Source organism: the organism of the source record quoted next, unplaced genomic scaffold (assembly GCF_019419815.1).
Source record: "Pyrus x bretschneideri cultivar Hongxiangsu unplaced genomic scaffold, Pyrus_bretschneideri_v1 Contig9, whole genome shotgun sequence".
Taxonomy (NCBI): domain Eukaryota; kingdom Viridiplantae; phylum Streptophyta; class Magnoliopsida; order Rosales; family Rosaceae; genus Pyrus; species Pyrus x bretschneideri.
Window position 1 is genome coordinate 8,482,695 of NW_025999831.1, and position 19,888 is coordinate 8,502,582.

The 19,888-nt window shown below is 37.1% G+C and overlaps 2 protein-coding genes across 2 annotated transcripts; both read right to left on the minus strand.

The window, feature by feature from the left end:
* Positions 1-174: 174 nt before the first annotated feature.
* On the minus strand, positions 175-9,072 carry LOC103936980 (pentatricopeptide repeat-containing protein At4g17616). The gene is given in 7 exon segments (XM_009346873.3): positions 175-980; positions 1,771-1,939; positions 2,032-2,110; positions 2,632-4,483; positions 4,485-5,515; positions 8,535-8,662; positions 8,837-9,072. Coding segments are annotated over 2 exon segments (2,223 nt in total). The 5' UTR covers positions 5,385-5,515; positions 8,535-8,662; positions 8,837-9,072; the 3' UTR covers positions 175-980; positions 1,771-1,939; positions 2,032-2,110; positions 2,632-3,160.
* A 5,667-nt stretch (positions 9,073-14,739) lies between these two features.
* LOC103936979 (RNA exonuclease 4) lies at positions 14,740-18,187 on the minus strand. The gene is made up of 7 exons (XM_048576344.1): positions 17,945-18,187; positions 17,342-17,503; positions 17,107-17,236; positions 16,714-16,952; positions 16,462-16,635; positions 15,941-16,021; positions 14,740-15,288 (listed from the first exon to the last, which is right to left on the minus strand). The coding sequence occupies exons 1-7, from the start codon at positions 17,983-17,985 to the stop codon at positions 15,033-15,035; spliced, it is 1,083 nt and encodes a 360-aa protein (XP_048432301.1). The 5' UTR covers positions 17,986-18,187; the 3' UTR covers positions 14,740-15,032.
* Positions 18,188-19,888: the final 1,701 nt, after the last annotated feature.

Here is a 19,888-nt window from a genome sequence, read left to right on the forward strand (position 1 = left end):
TTGCATGTTTAAGAAAAATAAAACCCAAAAAAGAAGAGTATACTATCAGTCCCAACAAGCAAAAATAGTAACAAAAGATGCAGTAAAAGCGGGGTAGACTTATTAGTTTCTTTTTAAAAGATTCACATGGTGTTTCAGCGTCATTAAGGGTTTAAAGATAATTTATCGTACACATTCAACAATTGTGGATTTGCAATAAGAAATGGAATTGCAGAACGTTAAGTAAGAGGACAAGTATCTTTAAACATATCCTAGTTGTTCCTAGAATTAAGCTGAATGAATACCAGCATAGAGCTAACTGCGGCTATGTTCACTTGTGGTAATCAAGCTGATTAAAAGTATTGACAAGAACCAGTATAAATTATAAAACTAAACCGAAAAACGATAAAGGGTCAAAATGATGAGTACCTTCTAGACACGCCAGCAAAGCAATGGACCGAAACATACCCCTCTTTTCTACTCTTATCAATATAAAATCCAAACACATGTCCAAATGATCCAACATATCTTCATTCTCCATATCTCTCAGTGGAACCCCCATTCTCACCAGCTTCAAATCCTTGCCTGCATATTCCAACAAGTACAGAACTTATCGGACACTGAACAACTTTTTTCCCCGTCACCAGAATCATCCTCAGAAGCTGAGGCACCACCCAGCATACACCTTAATTTCCTTTGTGGGTATTGTTACACCCTTTCATTCGAAGAAAAACGATATTGACGCTGAACTAAGAAGCAATAGAATATGCATGATTTCTGTGCTACCATTTTAGAGAATCTCTGCTGCATCACTGATGTTGCCGATGAATAGATTTTCACAAACACGATAAGGCATGACCACTAACAAATAATGGAATTCTCCTTAACGCAAGTTGGCAAAACAAAATGAGATTCCCCCCTTTCTCTAATGCTGTCCGGCAGATTACTAGGTCAGCTTGGAACCAAAATTCGCCGGAAAAACGACAATATCTATTCGGTTACTGAAAATGACGATAACATAACAAGATTAATCAAACTATAAATCAAGAATCTAACTGAAAAATATCCCCACACAATAAAACAAGAAAACAATTTGTTCAAAAAGGTTCAACTTTCTCGGCATCTCCTAATTTTCTCAGCAGCCAAACATGGTTAATAATCTAAGTAGTCGCAGTAAACTACTTTGCCACACAAATAAAAAAAAATTAAAAATTAATATCTCAAATTCAACAAACTTCCAATAATCTGAATATGCAAAACAGAAATAAAAAATAAATTAAATAGAAAAATTGAGTTTTTTCCGTGATTATATTCAACAACAAAAATTAGGCATCAAAAGGCATGTACAGATGATCTACACACCAACACGTCACACAGAACATTAACAACCACTCAATTCTATGCTTCATCCAATTCATACAATCAAAATGAAAACAATAACTGAAAAAAGGAAAGTGATTTCCACATTCCACTTTTCTCCTCCTGCAATTTGTTCCCTTTTACCTAGCCCTTTGATTGAATGAATCAAAGGAGATTCAATGGATAGAAACAAAAGGAATGCGAACAGAGAATACTGGAGTGTGAAAATCACTACCCCTGAAACATCATTCTACAAGGGAGCCTACCTCTTTCGACCTCGCCTTCCCCAACTCTCTCCATAAAGAAATTTCAAAACATTGGAATGCCAAGTGCTAAAAGTGTAACAAACAGCAGAACACTGAACACCAATGCAGAAAAAGTCGATAAACAAATCAGCATTGAAAATCGACACAAGTGAAAAACAATACTAACCCAGCTGTGGTTTCCTTGGCCGCCTTCCTTTTCTTGTCAAAATTTGCATCCTCATGATCTTGTCTTTCTCCTCAGGATAATTTCTCTAGGTTCGCTTCAGCTTCTTTTTTCCTTTTCTACTTTTTAGTCATATCATTGTCATCCTTGATCAATCTCTTCTTTTTAGTAACTGGTAACCGGCATGAAAAAGCAACGTTTTGTTAGTCTTCTATCTTCCCGTGCATCCCAGCACTTATAGTTTGAAGGACAAACAATTTATACCTTCAACAGTGAAGAACTGCTCTGCTTCCAGGAGGCATAATAAAGCGAATAAGAGGGCACGAAAGAAGATAGAAATGAGCTGATAAGAAGGGTAAAAAAAACATAATTAACAAAGGTTTGGTTACATAACCTCTTTATTGGCAACTGCAGATTAACGTACAACTCTCCAGAAGGGGAAAAACAGAAAGAATAATCTCAGCTCCAGCATACCAGCAAAGATAGATAGAACTGCTCAATGCACAAGTATGACTGAAAAATGGCAATTTGGCCATATTGGGCAACATAAACAAATACAAGCTATTTGACGCTTTCTAGCTTATCAGATTATCAAAAACTATAAACAACAACAAAGCCTTCTCCCACTAAGTGGGGACGGCTATATGAATCCTAGAACGCCATTGCACTCAGTTCTGTGTCACGTCTTCCGTTAGATCCAAGATTATCAAAAACTACGTGTCACCAAAAATATACAAGTCACCTACTTACTTGTAGAATAAAATTCTGTTTCAAAATAAAGGAATGTGTGATTAAAAGGGCACGTTGCTGTACATACCAAGAACAAGAAGGATTGTATCTCATCATGAAAAAGAACAGAGGTACCTTTTCAATTGTAATGGAACAAAAATGCGAGACCACCTCCAAACCTTCCATCCTCATTGATTCACTGAGTACTGATATTATGAAGTAGTTGCAGAGCAGCAATTAGAAAACAAACTGCATAACCTCTAAGAGCATAGCAGTAATGTCCTGATGCCAATTATTGTTCTCGTACATACAACTCATTGCACGACCATAAGACATCATTCAAAGTTTTCACATAGTGCAACAGTTTTGCATAATCCAACTTCCATATCTTTGATGTTGCAAACCATCAACATCAAACATGAAACTCGGAGTATGACTCAATTGTTTAAGGGTAGAATTATAATGCACCACAAATGGCTTTTCTTTTTCCGCTTACAGATACGATAGTGAATCGTATTTACCCTCATATTGACTTCTTAGTTCTCCTATATTTTCTTGCAACATCCAAATTAAGTTCCTACCCAATTGACATTAGCCTTCAAAGGCAAGCAGCAAGAACGTTGCAGTAAATAGTCTCAGGTCATATTAAACTTCTCTTGGAACTTCAGTCAATGTCTGCCCACTTTCTAAATGCCTCTACATACTTAAGCCTCTTTCTTTGAGCTTCAGTTTTGGCTTCTGATGCCTTTAAATTCCTGTAAAGATTCTTATGAAGTTTTACAAACTCACTTCTATACAACCATTTGTCAGTGTACATACCACGTTTCTTCATATAGTCAATGACCTCCATCACTCTCTCAAAGTAACCACCACGAATAAAGTTCAACAGCAAGTACTCATAAAGATCTCTACTTACCACCAAATTTCCACTTTCAATATTCCTCTTAATGTCGCCCCACAAGATTGTCATAGCACGAAACATTCCCAGAGAATAATACCCATATAACAGATAGGTAAACGTTTGCTCAGTGGGTTGAATTTTCATCTCATGCATTCTTCTATACGTCTTTAAAGCATCATCAATCATTTTGGCCTTGCAGAAAAAGTTGATGGAAGAATTGAACTGATAAACAGTAGATGGAATTTCCTTCTTCTCATCTCTCATTTCCTGAACCAAAGCATTTGCCAGATCTGATTTACTAGTAGAGCTTGAAGCATTTGTAAACATGGCACTGGAATCCACTATTGATCGACACTTGACGACAACCATCTCATCAGATAAATTTTCAAGCAGGCCAGCATTCCTCATTTGTTTAATCAATGCCTTTGCTTCCAGAAACATCTTTTCATTGTAGTAGGCTGTCAAGAGTGACATAAAAGGAGTCAAGCCCAAGGGAGACCCAGCTGCATCTAGGTCATCCAAAAGATCATGGGCGGTTTCTAGCCAACCTAAATGAATGCAAGCATCAATCACATCAGAACACAAACCAGATCCTCTTGAGGAACATAACTCCTTTTGCATTTTTAGTAGAATTTTTGAAAGCTTGCAAGTATCTCCACCCTTTCTGTATCCATTTACGAGCTTTGCCAGAGCCCTATTACTAAGGACAAGTTTCCCATTCCAATAAATAACAAGCTCATGTTTGCCCTCTACTTTTAGCACAGAATCTTTCTGCAGCAGCTCGGGCAAAATCTGCATCTGCAACCCAGACTTGAGATTGTGAGATCCAATTGGAACATTATAAGACTTATGAGAGTTCTTTCTGTCTCTTTGAACTGGAAGAGACACATGGTAGTCACACATTTGTAATACAAGCTCAGTGGCTGCCTCAATGTCATTAAACTTGAAATGCAAGGTCAACAAACTATCATAGAACTGCCGATAATGTTGCAGAAGCGCAACTGAAACTTGATCAATATGACTTTTATACTTTTTTATCTCATCTCTCTGACCATTCAACTCATGAATCTGGGAAATAATGATGACTAGAGTGTGCATCAGCAACAACTCCTGTTTGAGGCATCAATTCCAAAATCTGTTGGCCTTTGAAAGATAATTTAAACCTCACACAAGCATCAAGGACAAGGTTGAAAATCATTGTATCAGGTTGAATCTTCTTTGCATGACCACTCTTGTTTACACTCAAACGTTGGAAACGATGACAAATCTGAATTAAGAAATTAGAGGCAAGGTTCGTCCCAACCTCAGTCTTTACCATATGCAGAACAACCAAGCATAACGCATTCAAGGGGGGCAAATTATCTTTCTCCAGTAATATTCTAAGAATCATTGTAGCAGGCTTTGGCATTTGACTCCGAGCTAAAGAGAGGGAGAGCTTTGGCAGGATATCAGACTGCAGTAAGTCTGACTGATCTTTCAAAACTTCCAAGACTACATCACATGCTTTTAGCAGCCAGTGGGGGTCAGATGAATAGCACAGTTCAGTTATCAGCTTACGGACAATGAAAACCTCAGGAAAGCCATGCAACCTTTTAAAATCAATAAAGGACTCCCATGCTTCATTTAATTGATGTTCCTTCAAGGCTATTTCGAGCCTTTTCAACAGAACTGTAGGAGAAGAACCTTCCCAACATAGCCTTACAGACTGAGCACAAGAACAAAAATATCGGGTAGATGAAATTTGGTGCTGCTCATAGCATACAGTTGATAGGATGGGCTTTGGAAATCTCCTATTCGAAGCTGATTCCCTGTCATAAGTTGATATCAAGGCAGTCCTCTGGATTGCTGAAGCCGCACAAAAATCCAATCGAAACCTCTTGATGAAACAGCTTCGCCATAGATATATCATTATAACAAATACAACACAGCTAGAAATATAATCACTGTGCGATACCACTGCCAAACCGTGACCTAGCTGAAAAATCATGCAGCAGAAGCAGACTCATTTATGTAACTCATAAATGGAAAACAGAATTCAAAACCCTATATTTTGCTGAGACAGTTGCTAGAAGATTGCTTCATTATCTTCTTCTGCTCCATATGTCCAACTAGTCAAATCTGCAAAGAGAACCTAACTGAATCAGAAGGCACACATGATCTTCGACATAAGCAAGTAATATCTAACCCAAAACACACGTGCACATACAAACATATAGTCTGAAAACAAAGCCAGCCAAGCAATCATGTTCTGAGAACAATACCAAAATGGGTACAATATTACAAAAATATACTTCATCCTCAAATGGGAACTTAAGATTGCTTTAAGATTCCGTAAAATAATTGGGAAGTAGGACCACAAGACAAATACAGCATAGGTGGAACCAAAATAGGTAGACCATCTATTTAAACCATATCATGTTTAGTTTTCACTCATGTAGGGCAAATACATGAGAAATACGAGGAATGTAGAAGAGTGGAGGAATGATGATGGTAGGAGAGATGTAGAAGAAATGTACAAGGAAAGCTGATGTAGGACAGTAGGAGTAGATAGAAATGCAACAAGATATATGAACTCACTCCTATGTTTGGCATCACACCAAAGGTGTATTGGAATCACAACAATAGAGCATTTAGAAAAATTCCAGCATCAAACCGGCCTTCAGCCTCACATCGAAGGTGCCTTGGACTCACTCCAAGGTTGCTGTGCCTCATACACAAGCAGAAAATCCAGAATTTCTTTCCACGAACACTTAATTTAAAAGCTTACAAAGTAGTCCTTTTTATAGGCTAATTGTTACATGAATCAGAAAAGTTCAACATGGAGAGACTCAGAGACAATAAACTTGCGGACTACATGTGAAACTGCATTTATTAAATAAGAAAGTACAAAGACTCCGGTTTATTGAACTTTTAACTTAGCTCCTCCACCAAAAGGTCCAAAATGAAAACTAAAAACCAACCAAAACTATTCAAGATTTTTTTTGTTTTCATGCCTCTTTTCCCCCATACATCAATCACTAAAAGAGAAAAATCAAAACTAAAAATGAAATGGTTATCAAACATGCATGTTGGTTCCCTTTTCTAGTTTTTGTTTCCGAATATTATCCTTCATTTCTCCCTCCTCCTCCTCCCACCACGCTCCCTCCTCGACTTTTACTCCTCAACTCCCCCAAGTATTCCCATATACCTTCCCCAATCTCTTAACTGGTAAGCTCATATTTATATAAATTTTACATCAAATTCACTTGTCTTTTCTTAGTTAGTTCCTTATATTTTTGAGCTATTTACTTTGTTTTTGTGTTTTGTAGGATTTGTCAAGTAAAGAAAATAAAAATAGCACAAGTGGAATTTTAAGTAACAAATTCGTCAAAACTGCCTGTGCAGGTCAGCTGACTTTGAAAGCAAGTTGCAGACAGCTCAGAATGAATTAGAGAATGAGCCTTATATTGTTGGAAAGCTACGGATGTCTATTTTCTGGAGCATTTCGCGGATTGTTAATATCATTTTTCTAGAAGAAGTTATGGCCGTTTTAACACTGAAAGGTTCCCTAGAGGCTGAGCAGTTTGTAACTGACAAGAAAGCATTGAAAGCAATAAATCCAATAAAACTAGCAGCCAAAACTGATGCAGCCAAGAACAAGCCAGCTGACACCTATTCAAATATCAGAGGAAATAGAAAATTAAGTGGGAGTAATGGGCATAAAGGCTGCCCAAAGAGTTACAATTGTTTTAGCATTTCCTCTCACTTATTGTCATCACTAAATGGCTGTTAGTGGGGTGAGTTATGGAGAAAAAAACTTGGCAGCAGAAAAAAAAAAAGAAAAGGGCTGCAGGTTGCAGCGGCAAAGAGTGGAAAAAAAGGTGGAAAAAAAGATAGAACAAAAAGGAAGGAAAGCAAGGAAAAAAGGCAAGGCTGCTGCGTTGGGGAAGGAAGGAAAGGAAGAAGGAAATCTTGGCATTCTCTTCTTTCGGTTTTATCTTCTCAAACTCATGTCTTTCTTTTGGTTTAATTTGAGAATTATGTGCAACTAATTTTTAGTAGTTAGGGGCTGTTTTGAAGCCCCGAATATGATTGCAAGTTTGTTATGACATTTCGTTTGAATTACTTTTATGAATGGATGAAAATTGGTTCACTACTTGTCTCATTGATGAATTCTTTATGTGTGTTTTACGGATGCATACTTAGTAAGCATATCTAGGATTCTAATGCTATGAATATGTGTGTGCCTACCCTTGTCGAATGAGGACCTACATATGTTCTAGAGTAGTACTTGTTAATTGTGATTAACAAGTGAATCAATTTCTAGGATAAGTAAGACAACGCTAGTACTTACGATGCCTTGTGATGACTCAAACTCTTTTCGTTCTTAATGATTTCTACTTGTTAAATCTATGAACACACCATTCTAGATTGCATGTTAGGGACTAAGTTAAGTTGAAAACACCATTCTCTTAACATACTACATAAGAAAGAGTAATAGGTTGAGTTCTAACATTGAGCCAACTTGAGCACCTTCATCCGAAAATGAAAGGAATTTGAATGAAACATAACATGTTTGCATGATTATTTGGTGGTGGATAGCAATTCCCCTAACTCGTTTTTCTTAATTTGCGAACTACTTAAAATCTATTTTTGTCCTGTTTTTGTTCAATTTAATTTAAATAGCAAATCAACTCCAAAAATCCAAAAAATTTGTGTGAGTGTAGCTCTGTGTGTCTAGTATCTGCATATAAAATTTCGTAGACTTTAGATAAGTGTAAGTCGGTCTAATAAGTATTTTTCAGTGGCTGGTCAGTAGGGACAACAGCTCAGTTTTTGTGACATTTTAAGTAGGTAGATAAAACAATCTTCTGCGGGAAAGACCCTTATTTTCATATGCTACAATTGACGAATCTTATTGTTAATAAGGAAAATTAATAGGACATTTGTGTGCTACTTTGTGGTGTGCTTTTAATCCTATCATTAACAAATAGGGAAAACAAAAACTAAAAAAAATCAAATGATTATAAAATGAGCCCAAAGCGAGTGACATGAATTGTAAGTCAAATTGTCAATTCTACTGAACCTTCTTACAAATAGAAGACTGCCTGTGACTGTTGTAACTTGTGAAAATTGAACCGAAAATTGGAAAACTAACCATTGGAGGGAGATGAGCCGCTAAGCAGAGAACGGCGGCGATACTTCCGGTTGGCTGCATCAGTTGAAGGCTTGCGAATGCTGTATTTGCATCACCAATATCTAAGTTGAATCCATGATGAATACCACCTGACAGCACCAACATCAGTTAAGTAGAGCAATTTATAGGCACCCCAACCCCAACCCTACCCCTCTCCCGACAAAAATTGCAAAAGGGGCTAGGGTTTTGCTTATTTTTCAAAGTCTTGATTCGATTCAGGAGAATGAAAAGAAAGGGAAGAACGATGGATGAATTGGACTCACCAACGTTTTTGTTGTGCTTGTGCGACACGGCAATCCTGCTCTGCTCTCTGCTATCGAAACTATCTGTATTTCGAATTTTGGATCGACGACGGTTCATTGGTTTTCAGCTTCTCGAATGGGGTTTTATGTCCGGTTTGGGTTCGGGCTAACACTTGTTTTCATGCTTTCTTTGGGCTATCACTCTATTGTCCGATAACGTTTTACAAAAACGATTTTTGAAGAACTGTATTGTGAAACGAAAACGAAAATGACAAATAGGATTTTAATTAGAGAGGAGTTTTTAACAATGAGAAATGTTCAAAACGCGTCTAGTGCCACTATCTTAAATATTAAGTTATTAAATTAGTGCTTGATAATAATGGTGTAGAGATGGTGGTTGAGACGAAAGTGGTGTTGATAGCAATGGTGGTTAGGATTTCTGTGTAGAAATTTTTTTTGAAATTTGGAGTATCTAATTCTCAAGTTTAAATATTATGTAAATAGGTGTTACTAGCAATTGAGCCCCGCACCCCCCTGCACGCATGATGTCGCGGGTTTTAAGACCATCTAGGGTGATATTATTTTACATATAATATGTTTACACTGAGAGATATGATTTTATAGTGTCATTTACAAAGATATGATACTATTTACATCCAGCTCAAATCATTAACAGTCTGCTCTTTGAACAAGTTTTGGACGAACCTGAATAGTAGCGGTAATCATGTAGTCATACAGATTAGGAAGCCATCCATCTATAAGCCAGCCCGAAGCTGCCAGCTTTGATGTAGTTCCTGTAAGTACTCCCTAATCATATGAGCAATAAAGTTTGTTAAAAGGAATTCCAATTTTCTCAACATAAAAGAGAACCATAAAAGCATTACTAATGATAGACTTGCATGTTTTAATTTATTGCCATTCTCATAAACATGATGTTTTCCTAAAGTATTATGCTTCAAATGTTGAAAGTTAACGTGGTTTTTACACAGTAAGCAGACACCTACAATCTACATTTCCTCCAATAATGCACAATCAATCAAAAGTCCTACTCAGGATTGAAAAATAAAAATCATATTTATACAATACCAAAATCAAATATGCAGATATTCAAACTGAACAAAATGGTTTAATTTAAAAATTGATATTACTATTATCTTGAGCCATACAATTTGAATTTTAACGATGACGATTACCTGTTTCTGTGAATTCTTAGCTGGAAATTGAACAAAATACAATAAATTTTCAATCACACAATTCAAATTCCATACAAATGGCCAAATTTTCATACGCGAAATTCTCGTCAATATTTATGTTTTCATGTCATGAGAGCATTCTAAGAAAATCTTCAGCTAAACAATATTCCAAAGAAATAAAAAATTGCAAAAAAAATATAAGTGTTATGGATTAATTGGGGATGGACAGAAAATTGAACAAATCATTCAACTTGGTTTTAGTATATGGTGCGTAGGGTGATAAGTAAGGCGATCCATTCCCAATAATCCATTCTATTGTGTTCCATAAACCCATCCATTACCACCCATCATCATCTATTTTGGTAAATACAAAAGACAAAGTCTTATTACTATGACTGAACCTCATGTAGTTGGACTAAAACTCAAACAATTGAAAAAGAAAGATTAACACTCTGTTTGGGTGAAATAATTGCTAATTACCATTGTCGTCGCCACCACACCACTACTACTAGCTCATTTTCTAACTACTATCTCTCATTTATATATTAATGATGACATAGACACATTAAATTCCGTATTCACATTTTATTGTTCTTTTAAATTAAGAAAAATTCACAATTCTAGAAAATAAAATTCTATCATTTTCTCATTCAAACACTGATGTGAAAATTAACTTAACACACAAATTAACCCTCTTTTGACAATTGTAGCATATAAATAAGTAGGGATCGTTCTTACACCGGGGATTAGGAGGGATTGCTAAACACTTTAAACTGACTCAATTAACTAGAACTAACCTTTAAACCACTTAACTCAACTTAAAAAGACTCAAAATAAGTTCACAAGACTCAAAATAAGCTAAAAACACTCAAAACTGCCTAAAAACACAAACTGGACAGTTTTGAGCCTAAACACAAACTTGGACAAAAATTGGTTCTAACTTGACTCAAAACTCTTAAAAACACAATCTAAAACATATTTGAACCAATTAGACACTCTAAGACAATTAGGGATTTGGTTTTGGACGAAAATCAAACAAACAAAACAATAATGTAAACTAGGCAGATTTGGACGAATTTGATGGAATTAAGTGGATGGTGAGATAGCTAGGAGGTTTTTCTCCACACATGGCATACTTGCATACAACACAATCTTCAGCTGCTTATTCAATGAATTATGAACCTCAACACCCCAAGTTAATTAGGTACGCTTAAATTAACTCTCAGCTTTCCCTTAGGTCATTAAATTGAATGGAATTAGCGCATTGCAATCAAATGATTCCTTAAAAGTTCTCTATATGAAAGCGCATAATAGAAAAACAATCAAGGATCATTAGGTTCTATGGAAATCATAGGTGTTGATGAGGCATTCGTAACTATGAAAGCGCATGATACTTATGCCCAGAATTTACTTAACATAATTGTGACCAACAATCTTAACTACTCATGAATATAAGTTCCCAACGATTAGGTGAAGTTTCCTTATACCCTAGCATCAGATTTATGCATGCAAATTAAGTGTGCACTCTCAATTCATATACATAAACAAGTTTTAATTAAAACAGATTAGTAAATTGAATTCACCATTCATGAAATCACAACTGAAAGTAATCAAATCATCATGCAAATATAGCCATGGTTTCGAAATTCCCCCTAGCCAAAAAAGGGATTAGTTCCTCATACTCGCAAACAAAGATTATTGAATTTAAACATTGAAATCATAAGAAAGATTACACCTAAACGTTCAGTAATTCCAGGATGACTTGATGCACGGCTAAGGCTCCTCTTCCTCCTCCTTGTTGCAGCACAAGGTGTGTGTGGTGGATTTGGGGGTTTTGAATGGTGTGTTTTTGTTTAGAGGGATGGAGGATGGCTGATTATGGTGGTAGGGGTGCGGCAGATGTGTATGGAGGTGTATGGAGGTTGAAGAATGGAGAATAGGGGTTGCGGCACAAGGTTTCTGAATAGCATCAAGGGTGGTACGAATTTTTGGCTGATTTTATGTTTATATAGTCCTAGGGTTAAGTAGATTAGGGTTACACTTAACAGATTTAGTGGATTAGGGCCCTAGTGTTCGGCTATAGGTGATCAAATCCACTTAGGAAGGGGTTTGGCCCACTTAGTTTCATACAAGGCTTGTGTAACCCAAATCCAAAAGGAATTAGGCCCTAGAAATCAGAATCCAAAAGGGATAGGGCCTAGGAAGGTGCGGCACAAGTGGGGGAAAGGGTGGAATGGCTTGCAAGGCAAGGCAAGGCCTTCTAGAAGGGTTTGATGCGCCACCTTTGTAGGGTTTCTTGAAAGAATGAGTTTTGTGGCTGATTTGGGCCTTCTAGAAGAGGATGCTTCTAGAAATAGGTTCTAGAATTATCTATTTAGGTCCCCTTGCAACTAAGATTAAGACATGATAAGGTTTGGATAGGATAAGATGAGATAAGGTTTGGATAATGTTTTGGATAATGTTGGATAAGGTTTTAGATAAGGTTTTGGATAGGGTTTCCTCTTTTAAGCTACTTCCTTATCCACTTTGTCTTTAGCTTAGTTCCTTCTTCTTATCACATTTCTAGCCTCTTGAAGTCCAAATTCGTCCATCCATGTTGGCCCATATGCAAGCTATCCACATAGTGTCCAAAATTGCTCCAAAATGCACTTTCTTGGTACTTTAACCCTTAGGACCTACAAACACACGAAATTGAGTTGTAATACGACATTAACTAGGAAATAATAGCACAAATGCACAAGAATAAGCTAGCTAAGTCGCCTAAATATGCTTCTATCAAACACAGGGTAAGTTTTTATCACTATTTGTATATTTTTTTATTTTTCATTGCTAACTATTTACCTATTGTGTAACATCCCACATCGCCTAGGGGAGTGATCCTTATATGTATATTCTTATCCCTACCTAGCACAAGGCCTTTTGGGAGCTCACTGGCTTTGGGTTCCGTAGGAACTCCGAAGTTAAGTGAGAAGGGGGTTAGAGTAATCCCATGATAGGTGACCCACTGGGAAGTTGCTCGTGAGTTCCCAAAAACAAAACCGTGAGGGAATGGTAAGCCCAAAGCGGACAATATCGTGCTACGGTGGTGGAGCGGGGCCGAGAAGTGATCCACCCCGGGCGGGGATGTGACAATTTGGTATCAGAGCCTAACCCTAGTCGCATGTGTGCCGACGAGGACGTCGGGCCCCTAAGGGGGGTGGATTGTAACATCCCACATCACCCAGGGGAGTGATCCTTATATGTATATTCCCATCCCTACCTAGCATGAGGCCTTTTGGGTGCTCACTGGCTTCGGGTTTCGTAGGAACTCCGAAGTTAAGCAAGAAGGGGGCTAAAGCAATCCTATGATGGGTGACCCACTAGGAAGTTGCTCGTGAGTTCCCAAAAACAAAACTGTGAGGGAATGGTAAGCCCAAAGTGGACAATATCGTGCTACGGTGGTGGAGGGGGCCCGGGAAGTGATCCACCCTGGGTGGGGATGTGATATATTGGGCTTATACAATTTTATATGATTCTTTCCCTACAGTGTTTTAAAAAACTAGTCTTGGGGCGCGCCTAGGTGGCCTTGGAGGTGAGGCGGCTGGGTTTTCGCCTCTGTTTTGTGGGGGTCGGCGTAAGGCAGCGTCGAGGCGCACCCAAGCGTTCACTTGGGCATTTTTTTTCTTCAAAATCCAGGTTTGTCTCCAAAATCCAGGTCTATATCTGCCATTACTCCGTTTGTGCCGTAGTTTCAATGAAGAAGAAAGAGAGAGTTTCTCCCTCCAAATCCTAGTGGAAAAGTCTAAGTCTAACTCTTTTTTATTTTTTATTTTTTTTTGTTTTTTTATTAATTATTGCCCATTCAGATTCTGTCACTTAGCATTTTGATTTTATCTTTAAATTTCCTATAATAATTGCTTCACTCAGCCTTTATTTCATTTTAAATTCCCTATAATTGCTCCGCTTAGCCCTTATTTCCTTTTGAATTGACTATAATTATGTCAGACTTTATTTCCCTTAAAACTTCCTATCATTGTGGCCTCTCAACCTTATTTCTCTTGAAGTTCTCTATGATTATTTACAATAAAATAAATAATTACAACATTTTTAGACAATCTGACAAAGTTTCCAAGTACAACTAGACTTAGTAATGAAGAAGAAAATATTATCTTTGATTTAGTTATAATTACATTTGTTTTACAAAGTATTATATTTTGTAAATATAAATATGCATAATAGATATTAAAACTTTAGGTTCCGTGAGGCTTCTCCTCGTACCTCAAGGCTTTCGCCTAGGCGAGGCTATCCATGAAGCGCCTCACCTATGTCTTCGCTTTTTAAAACATTGCTATTGAGTTAAGGTAACTTGCGTATAAAGTAAAGCCTTGTTTTGCTTATTTTTGCGTATATTGAGTAAGAGTTTTTTATGACGATGACGAGATTATTATGCCACAATTTAAAAGTTAAAAATATTAAAACTCGTCCAAATACAAATGGGATCATATTTCCGAGAAATCTCATATGAACCACATTGGTTGGCACCCCTACACAAGATTTTTTTTTGAGAAGAGCACAACAAAAGCAAACAAAACTTCATCTCAATATTCAGTTTTTGCACTATAAGCATAAAGAATCTCATTTGGAACTCCAAACTTTCTATAATTAGAAAGAAAAATACACTTGCAAAGAATGTAGAATGAGATTTTTGTAGTGTCAATAACAATTCCCTAAGCATATTAGCAAACGCTTCAGTTACTCTGTAAAGGTTAATAAATTCGACCCCAAGCAAAGCCTGTTAATAAATTCTACAGGTTTTACACCATTTTCCACTAGAATTCATCAACAGTATCAAGGGAATTCAATATTTCTTAGGAACCTGTGTCCTCATTCACTTCACCATCTGCGACGAGAAAGGCAAAGGAGGCACGAACAAACTTATATTACATCAAAATCTCCAAAAGCTTTAGAGTCGAAATTCAAAGTAAAGGTCTTTCCATCAATCCCATGTAATGTGACCGAAGATTGTAGAAACACCAAGTAAGAATCTACGTTTGCACTAAATCCAGACACCAACACTTGTACTTTGGCGTTGACATTTCATAAAGATCATTCACTGCCATCTCCTCAAGGTTGGTGGTTTTCAATGACTCAAAACTTTCCAAAATGTCTTTTGCACATGTTGTCGCAACTGATGCCCGATTCCCTTCTCTCTCATGATCTAGTGCACGGAACCTTTTATACAGTCTCATCACAGACACACAATCCACATATAGATCATGTGAACCTGACTGTATCTCATACCTGTAAAGCCAAAACCTCATTACGTTATTCATTCACGGGAGCACTAAAAACTAGAGCTGGCTTCTACGATAACCAAACACTACAAAGTACCTAAGTGTCTATTGTAGTTGTTAAAAAAGTGTGAACTAGAGTCCTTATTAACTTCTGCAGAATTACTCAAATGAACTGCACTTGAATATGATTGGAACAAGTAAAAAGATTATAGTGAACATCTGATATTTACTAGGACAACCATATCGAGAGAGAGAGAGAGAGAGAGCAGATTCCTTCGCGATCAGATGACACTTGGCAGCATTAGATTGTGACACCTGTTATTAACTAGGTGTGGATTAACTGATGTGTTCGTTGTTTACATTCTCTAGATGGAATTGAGCCAATTTTGTGATTTCTACTTACCATTGTATAGCTAATAATAATAATATAAACAGAGCTTCTACCAGAGAACGTGAATTAGGTATCTGTGCCCTAACAGAGTTCAAATGAGAAACAAATAATTTGGGTACTTTTACATGCACAGAACTAGAGTACACATAATTGTTTTACCAACCAACTTAAAGTACCCGAAATCGTAATAGAGTTAAATAAATAAATAAAAACTGAAGTCAGCATAAACCAAAAGACAAAAGTAAGTCAGAGACGAAGAAAAACTTGCCCTAGATATGTTTGTGTGAGGTACTTGAGTGAGTGGCTGACCAAATTTGTTTTCATCAGCGGATGGTAGTTTGCAGTATCCCTGCATATAGAATAAGTAACCGTCAAACATAGAGAGGCTTCAGACAAAAGATTTCTTTTCTCCAAGCTAAGCTTTTAGGAAACTATGTCAAATAATTGTCATATAAAATTTGTCGGTTATGCATAATGACTAAGGCCATACTCATCTTGGCTGGCCTGAATGAAAAGAAGTACAGCCATAAATGCAAAGTCTTAAGAAACAGCAATACCATCTATTTCGCAGATAAATAAGGCAGCCCAGCAGCACAGGTACTATGTCCTAGATAATAAGGAAAAGATTGGAAGAGAATAATAAGAGTGCAGATAACTTGTCTGCAGAACTATTAAATGATTTATTTTTATTAAACTTTCTACAAAATTATTATGTTTATATGTTATAATAGGGGTTTAGTGAATGGTAAACTAAGTGCATTGGTGCCATATAAGAAGAGGAACTTATACCTCAGCAGGTAATCAGGATAATTGAATCTCAAACAATCCATATCCCGGTCCAAATTATGCCCCACAAGAACCTTGGTCTTTCCACTGTATAAAATTCGCAAAATTTTCTCTTGCACTTTTTCAAGTGGCATGGCATTTCTAATATGCTCCTCCATTAACCCAGTAACTTCATATCTGGAATATAAACATTCAACGCATCAAAGGCTTACTCTGAAATTTCTTGAAAGAAATCAAAGATGAGAAACATTGTACCTGTAATTAGTGACAGCAATTTGGGGCTGCACATAAGTGTGGAAGAGGATATTCTCATCTTCATCAATCAGGCACACTCTTGCACATAGGTCCAGTGATCCATCACTTCCACCCCAAACCATTTCACAATCCAGAGCAACTGCTTCAAGACCCCCTCCAACGTGATCTTCGTTGCTCAAGTTTATATCAGATTTAGATTCTGCACATGGCATCATTGTTGTTCCCTGCAAACAGGTAAACTTGAAAGGGATAAGTAATGTATGCGTACATCTATGTATAATTGCAGCTAAGAGTATGTTTAATGGGTCAAAAAGCTAAAACATTCTGACAACTGGAAGATGACAAGTTTCCCAGTTCTATACTGGACACTTGATGTTCAACTAATCAACGTACCACAGGAGTAGGCGCAGACAGGCAACACGTGTTTTTATGCTCGCTCCGAGAAGTAGCGCTATCAAAAAGCTTCAGACATAGATGGCAACCTTGTTCAGTGAAAATCGTCTTGCAAAATGCTTTGCCAATGAGCCTAAATCGTAGGAACCAAATCAAACAAGAAGCAATCTTACAATCTTACAGACAAATCAAAACGAATACACAATGAGCCGATCAAATCAAATGGACAAGGAATTAAATCTCACCAGTGAGATGTTCCCTCAGTGATTGAAAAGACATGAAGTGCTTTTTACACACACCACATCTCGGCTGATGAACTGAGTGGAAGGAGCCCTTAATGTGCTCGAAAAGATGTTCCCTTTGCTTGTACTGCTTGTAACATGCAGCACATTCGTACCTGCAAGCACACTATGTCAAGAAATCTCTTCAAAAGAATCAAACATATCACAAATTGCATTTAAAGGAAGTCAATGCACACCAACTGTTTGGGAAAATGTTTCGGGCTGCTATATAATGTGAAAGTATTCCGTTGCACAAAAGAATCAGTAATTAATTCAAATCCTTCATACAGAACAAGTAAAATTTGTTTCACAAATCGAAACACTTGAGAGAAAAAGACAGAATCGAACAGTGTATACTATCCATGTCAAATTTTGCCTGTATAATCAAATAACACATGCAGCTCCAATTAACTTTGCAGAAAGTTCATAAATCACCCACCCAAATAAAATCTATGCTCAATTTCTCACCAACCAAACAAGTCCGTGTGGAAACGTGAGTAAGAGAAAGCCATAAATCTCACGAATTTGAGAGAGCGAGAGAGAGAGAGAGATGGAACCTTGTTCTTTTGGTTTTTGGAGAGTCGGGCTCGGAGTCCATGGAGGGCAGAGCTGCTCCCCGCAACGCCGATGAAGCTCAAAATTTGGCGCGAAAATGAAGTGTGAGGAAGGCAGAAAATGTAGGCTAGGACCTAGGTGCGACCGTGCGAGTCCAAATGGGGAAAGACGGAAAGGGATTATTCTTTCTGACTTCTCAAGTCCTCCCCCAGACCAGACGGTCAGCGACAGCAGGATTTTTATTCCTTTTCCTTTTCCTATATCTTTGTAAATTGCCACCTATATTCCTATATTCCTCTATTAATGTTTACTAGTTCGAAGTTCTTGTCAAATAAGAATTTAAATCACATTATTGTTAGCCCAATGTGAGATTTAGCCTACTCTCTCATCCCTTAGTGTAGATAATATTATTTGTTTAAAAATAAAATATCCATGTAAATTTGACAACAAGATAATAGTTTTACCCCACTTTTCTTATTTTCAATTGTCGATAGGTTAGCCACTTAGTATTACGCTCTAGTGGTATTTTTTTTTCAGTCTTAGGTTTGATTCTCACAAAAAGCGAATTTGAACCACATTATTGTTAGCTTATTGTGAGGCTTAGCTCACTCCTCCACTCCCTTAGTATAGATAATATCGTTTGTTCAAAAAAAAAAAAAAAAAAAGATTGTCAATAGATTTGCCAATGTTCATAATAGTCGCAATTTCTTGTTTTAATTTCAATAATACAAATGTGGTGGTAAGCCTCAAACAATAGTAGTACACTCCATAACCAAGCTAATGACATACCAGTGACAATGAGGCTCGATTTAACAAGAGTAAGTCTTTTTGCTTTAGAAAGAGTGTTAGCCTTCTAACCATCCAATTTTTGTTTAACCTTGTCATTAATTCATTTCCATTAACACGGTTCTTTCAAAGGACAATGTTATAAATACCTAGATGTTTACCAAATAGTAGTTTTGTGTTGGATATGAAGAATACTTGAACTTGTGTTGCTGGAAAAATATAAATAGGACTTATGGAAACAATAAGCAATCATCTGCAAATGCTAGGTTAGAGATTTTAAATCCATAAGGAGAAGTTAGCAGCCCCAGCTGAGGCTTGGGAACTCCTTGTAGTTCATATGTCTAATCAAGGGTTCCTTTTTGTCTAGTACCTTGCTTGGGATAGAAGTACCCCAATTAACACTCCGCAACCAAGTAACCCATTTAATATGAAAACCAAATCTTTAGGTACCGTTTGGTAAGTGGGACGGGACGGAACAGAGTGAGACAAGGCGTTCCGTCCCACGTTTGGTGCGCCTAAAACGGATGGAACGAGCTGTTCCACGGGACGAGTTTTGGGTGAATTTTCGTTCCACCTCACCCTCTGGAACGACTCGTTCCATATCTGTGGAATACAAAATTATAACCTCTCCGTCTCTTTCTTCTTCCTCCTTGTTTCCATCCGAGGGCATCTTTGCTCCCCCTCCGTTCCGTTCCGTCCTGTCCCGTCCCGTCCCGTCCCGTCTGCATACCAAACGATACCTTAAAGTACATAAATGATAAAATCCCAATTAACAAGTCACAAGCTTTCTCCAAGTCTAATTTAATAGCCATGAGCGCATGCTCCAATCCTTCTTGTTTTTTACCTTTACAACTAGCAAAGTTCTCACGCCCATAGACAATGAGGATATTATCGTGAATGGAGCAAAAGCCCCTGATTTAGTGAAATGCATTGGTCCAATAAAAGTTATAACCTTTTAATTATGACGTTAGTTATAATCTTACCACTAACATTACAAATACTCATGGACTCAAATGCTTTTCGTGTTTTTCATTAAATAATCTACAATATCCTTTATTTATTTATTTTGACAAACACTGAACTTAATACGAAGACGAATATGCTCTTAAACAACTAAATTGCAGTCTACGAGTCACCCAACGATTTTATTAATTAATTAT

Bases quoted from the DNA above. Each gene is read 5' to 3' on its own strand.
- LOC103936979 (XM_048576344.1), bottom strand. From the start codon at position 17,985: ATGGACTCCGAGCCCGACTCTCCAAAAACCAAAAGAACAAG. The intron at 16,953-17,106 runs GTACGTTGATTA...ATCCCTTTCAAG, and splicing joins TGTCTGCGCCTACTCCTGTG to TTTACCTGTTTGCAGGGAAC. The intron at 16,022-16,461 runs GTATAAGTTCCT...TTCTATATGCAG, and splicing joins TATCCTGATTACCTGCTGAG to GGATACTGCAAACTACCATC.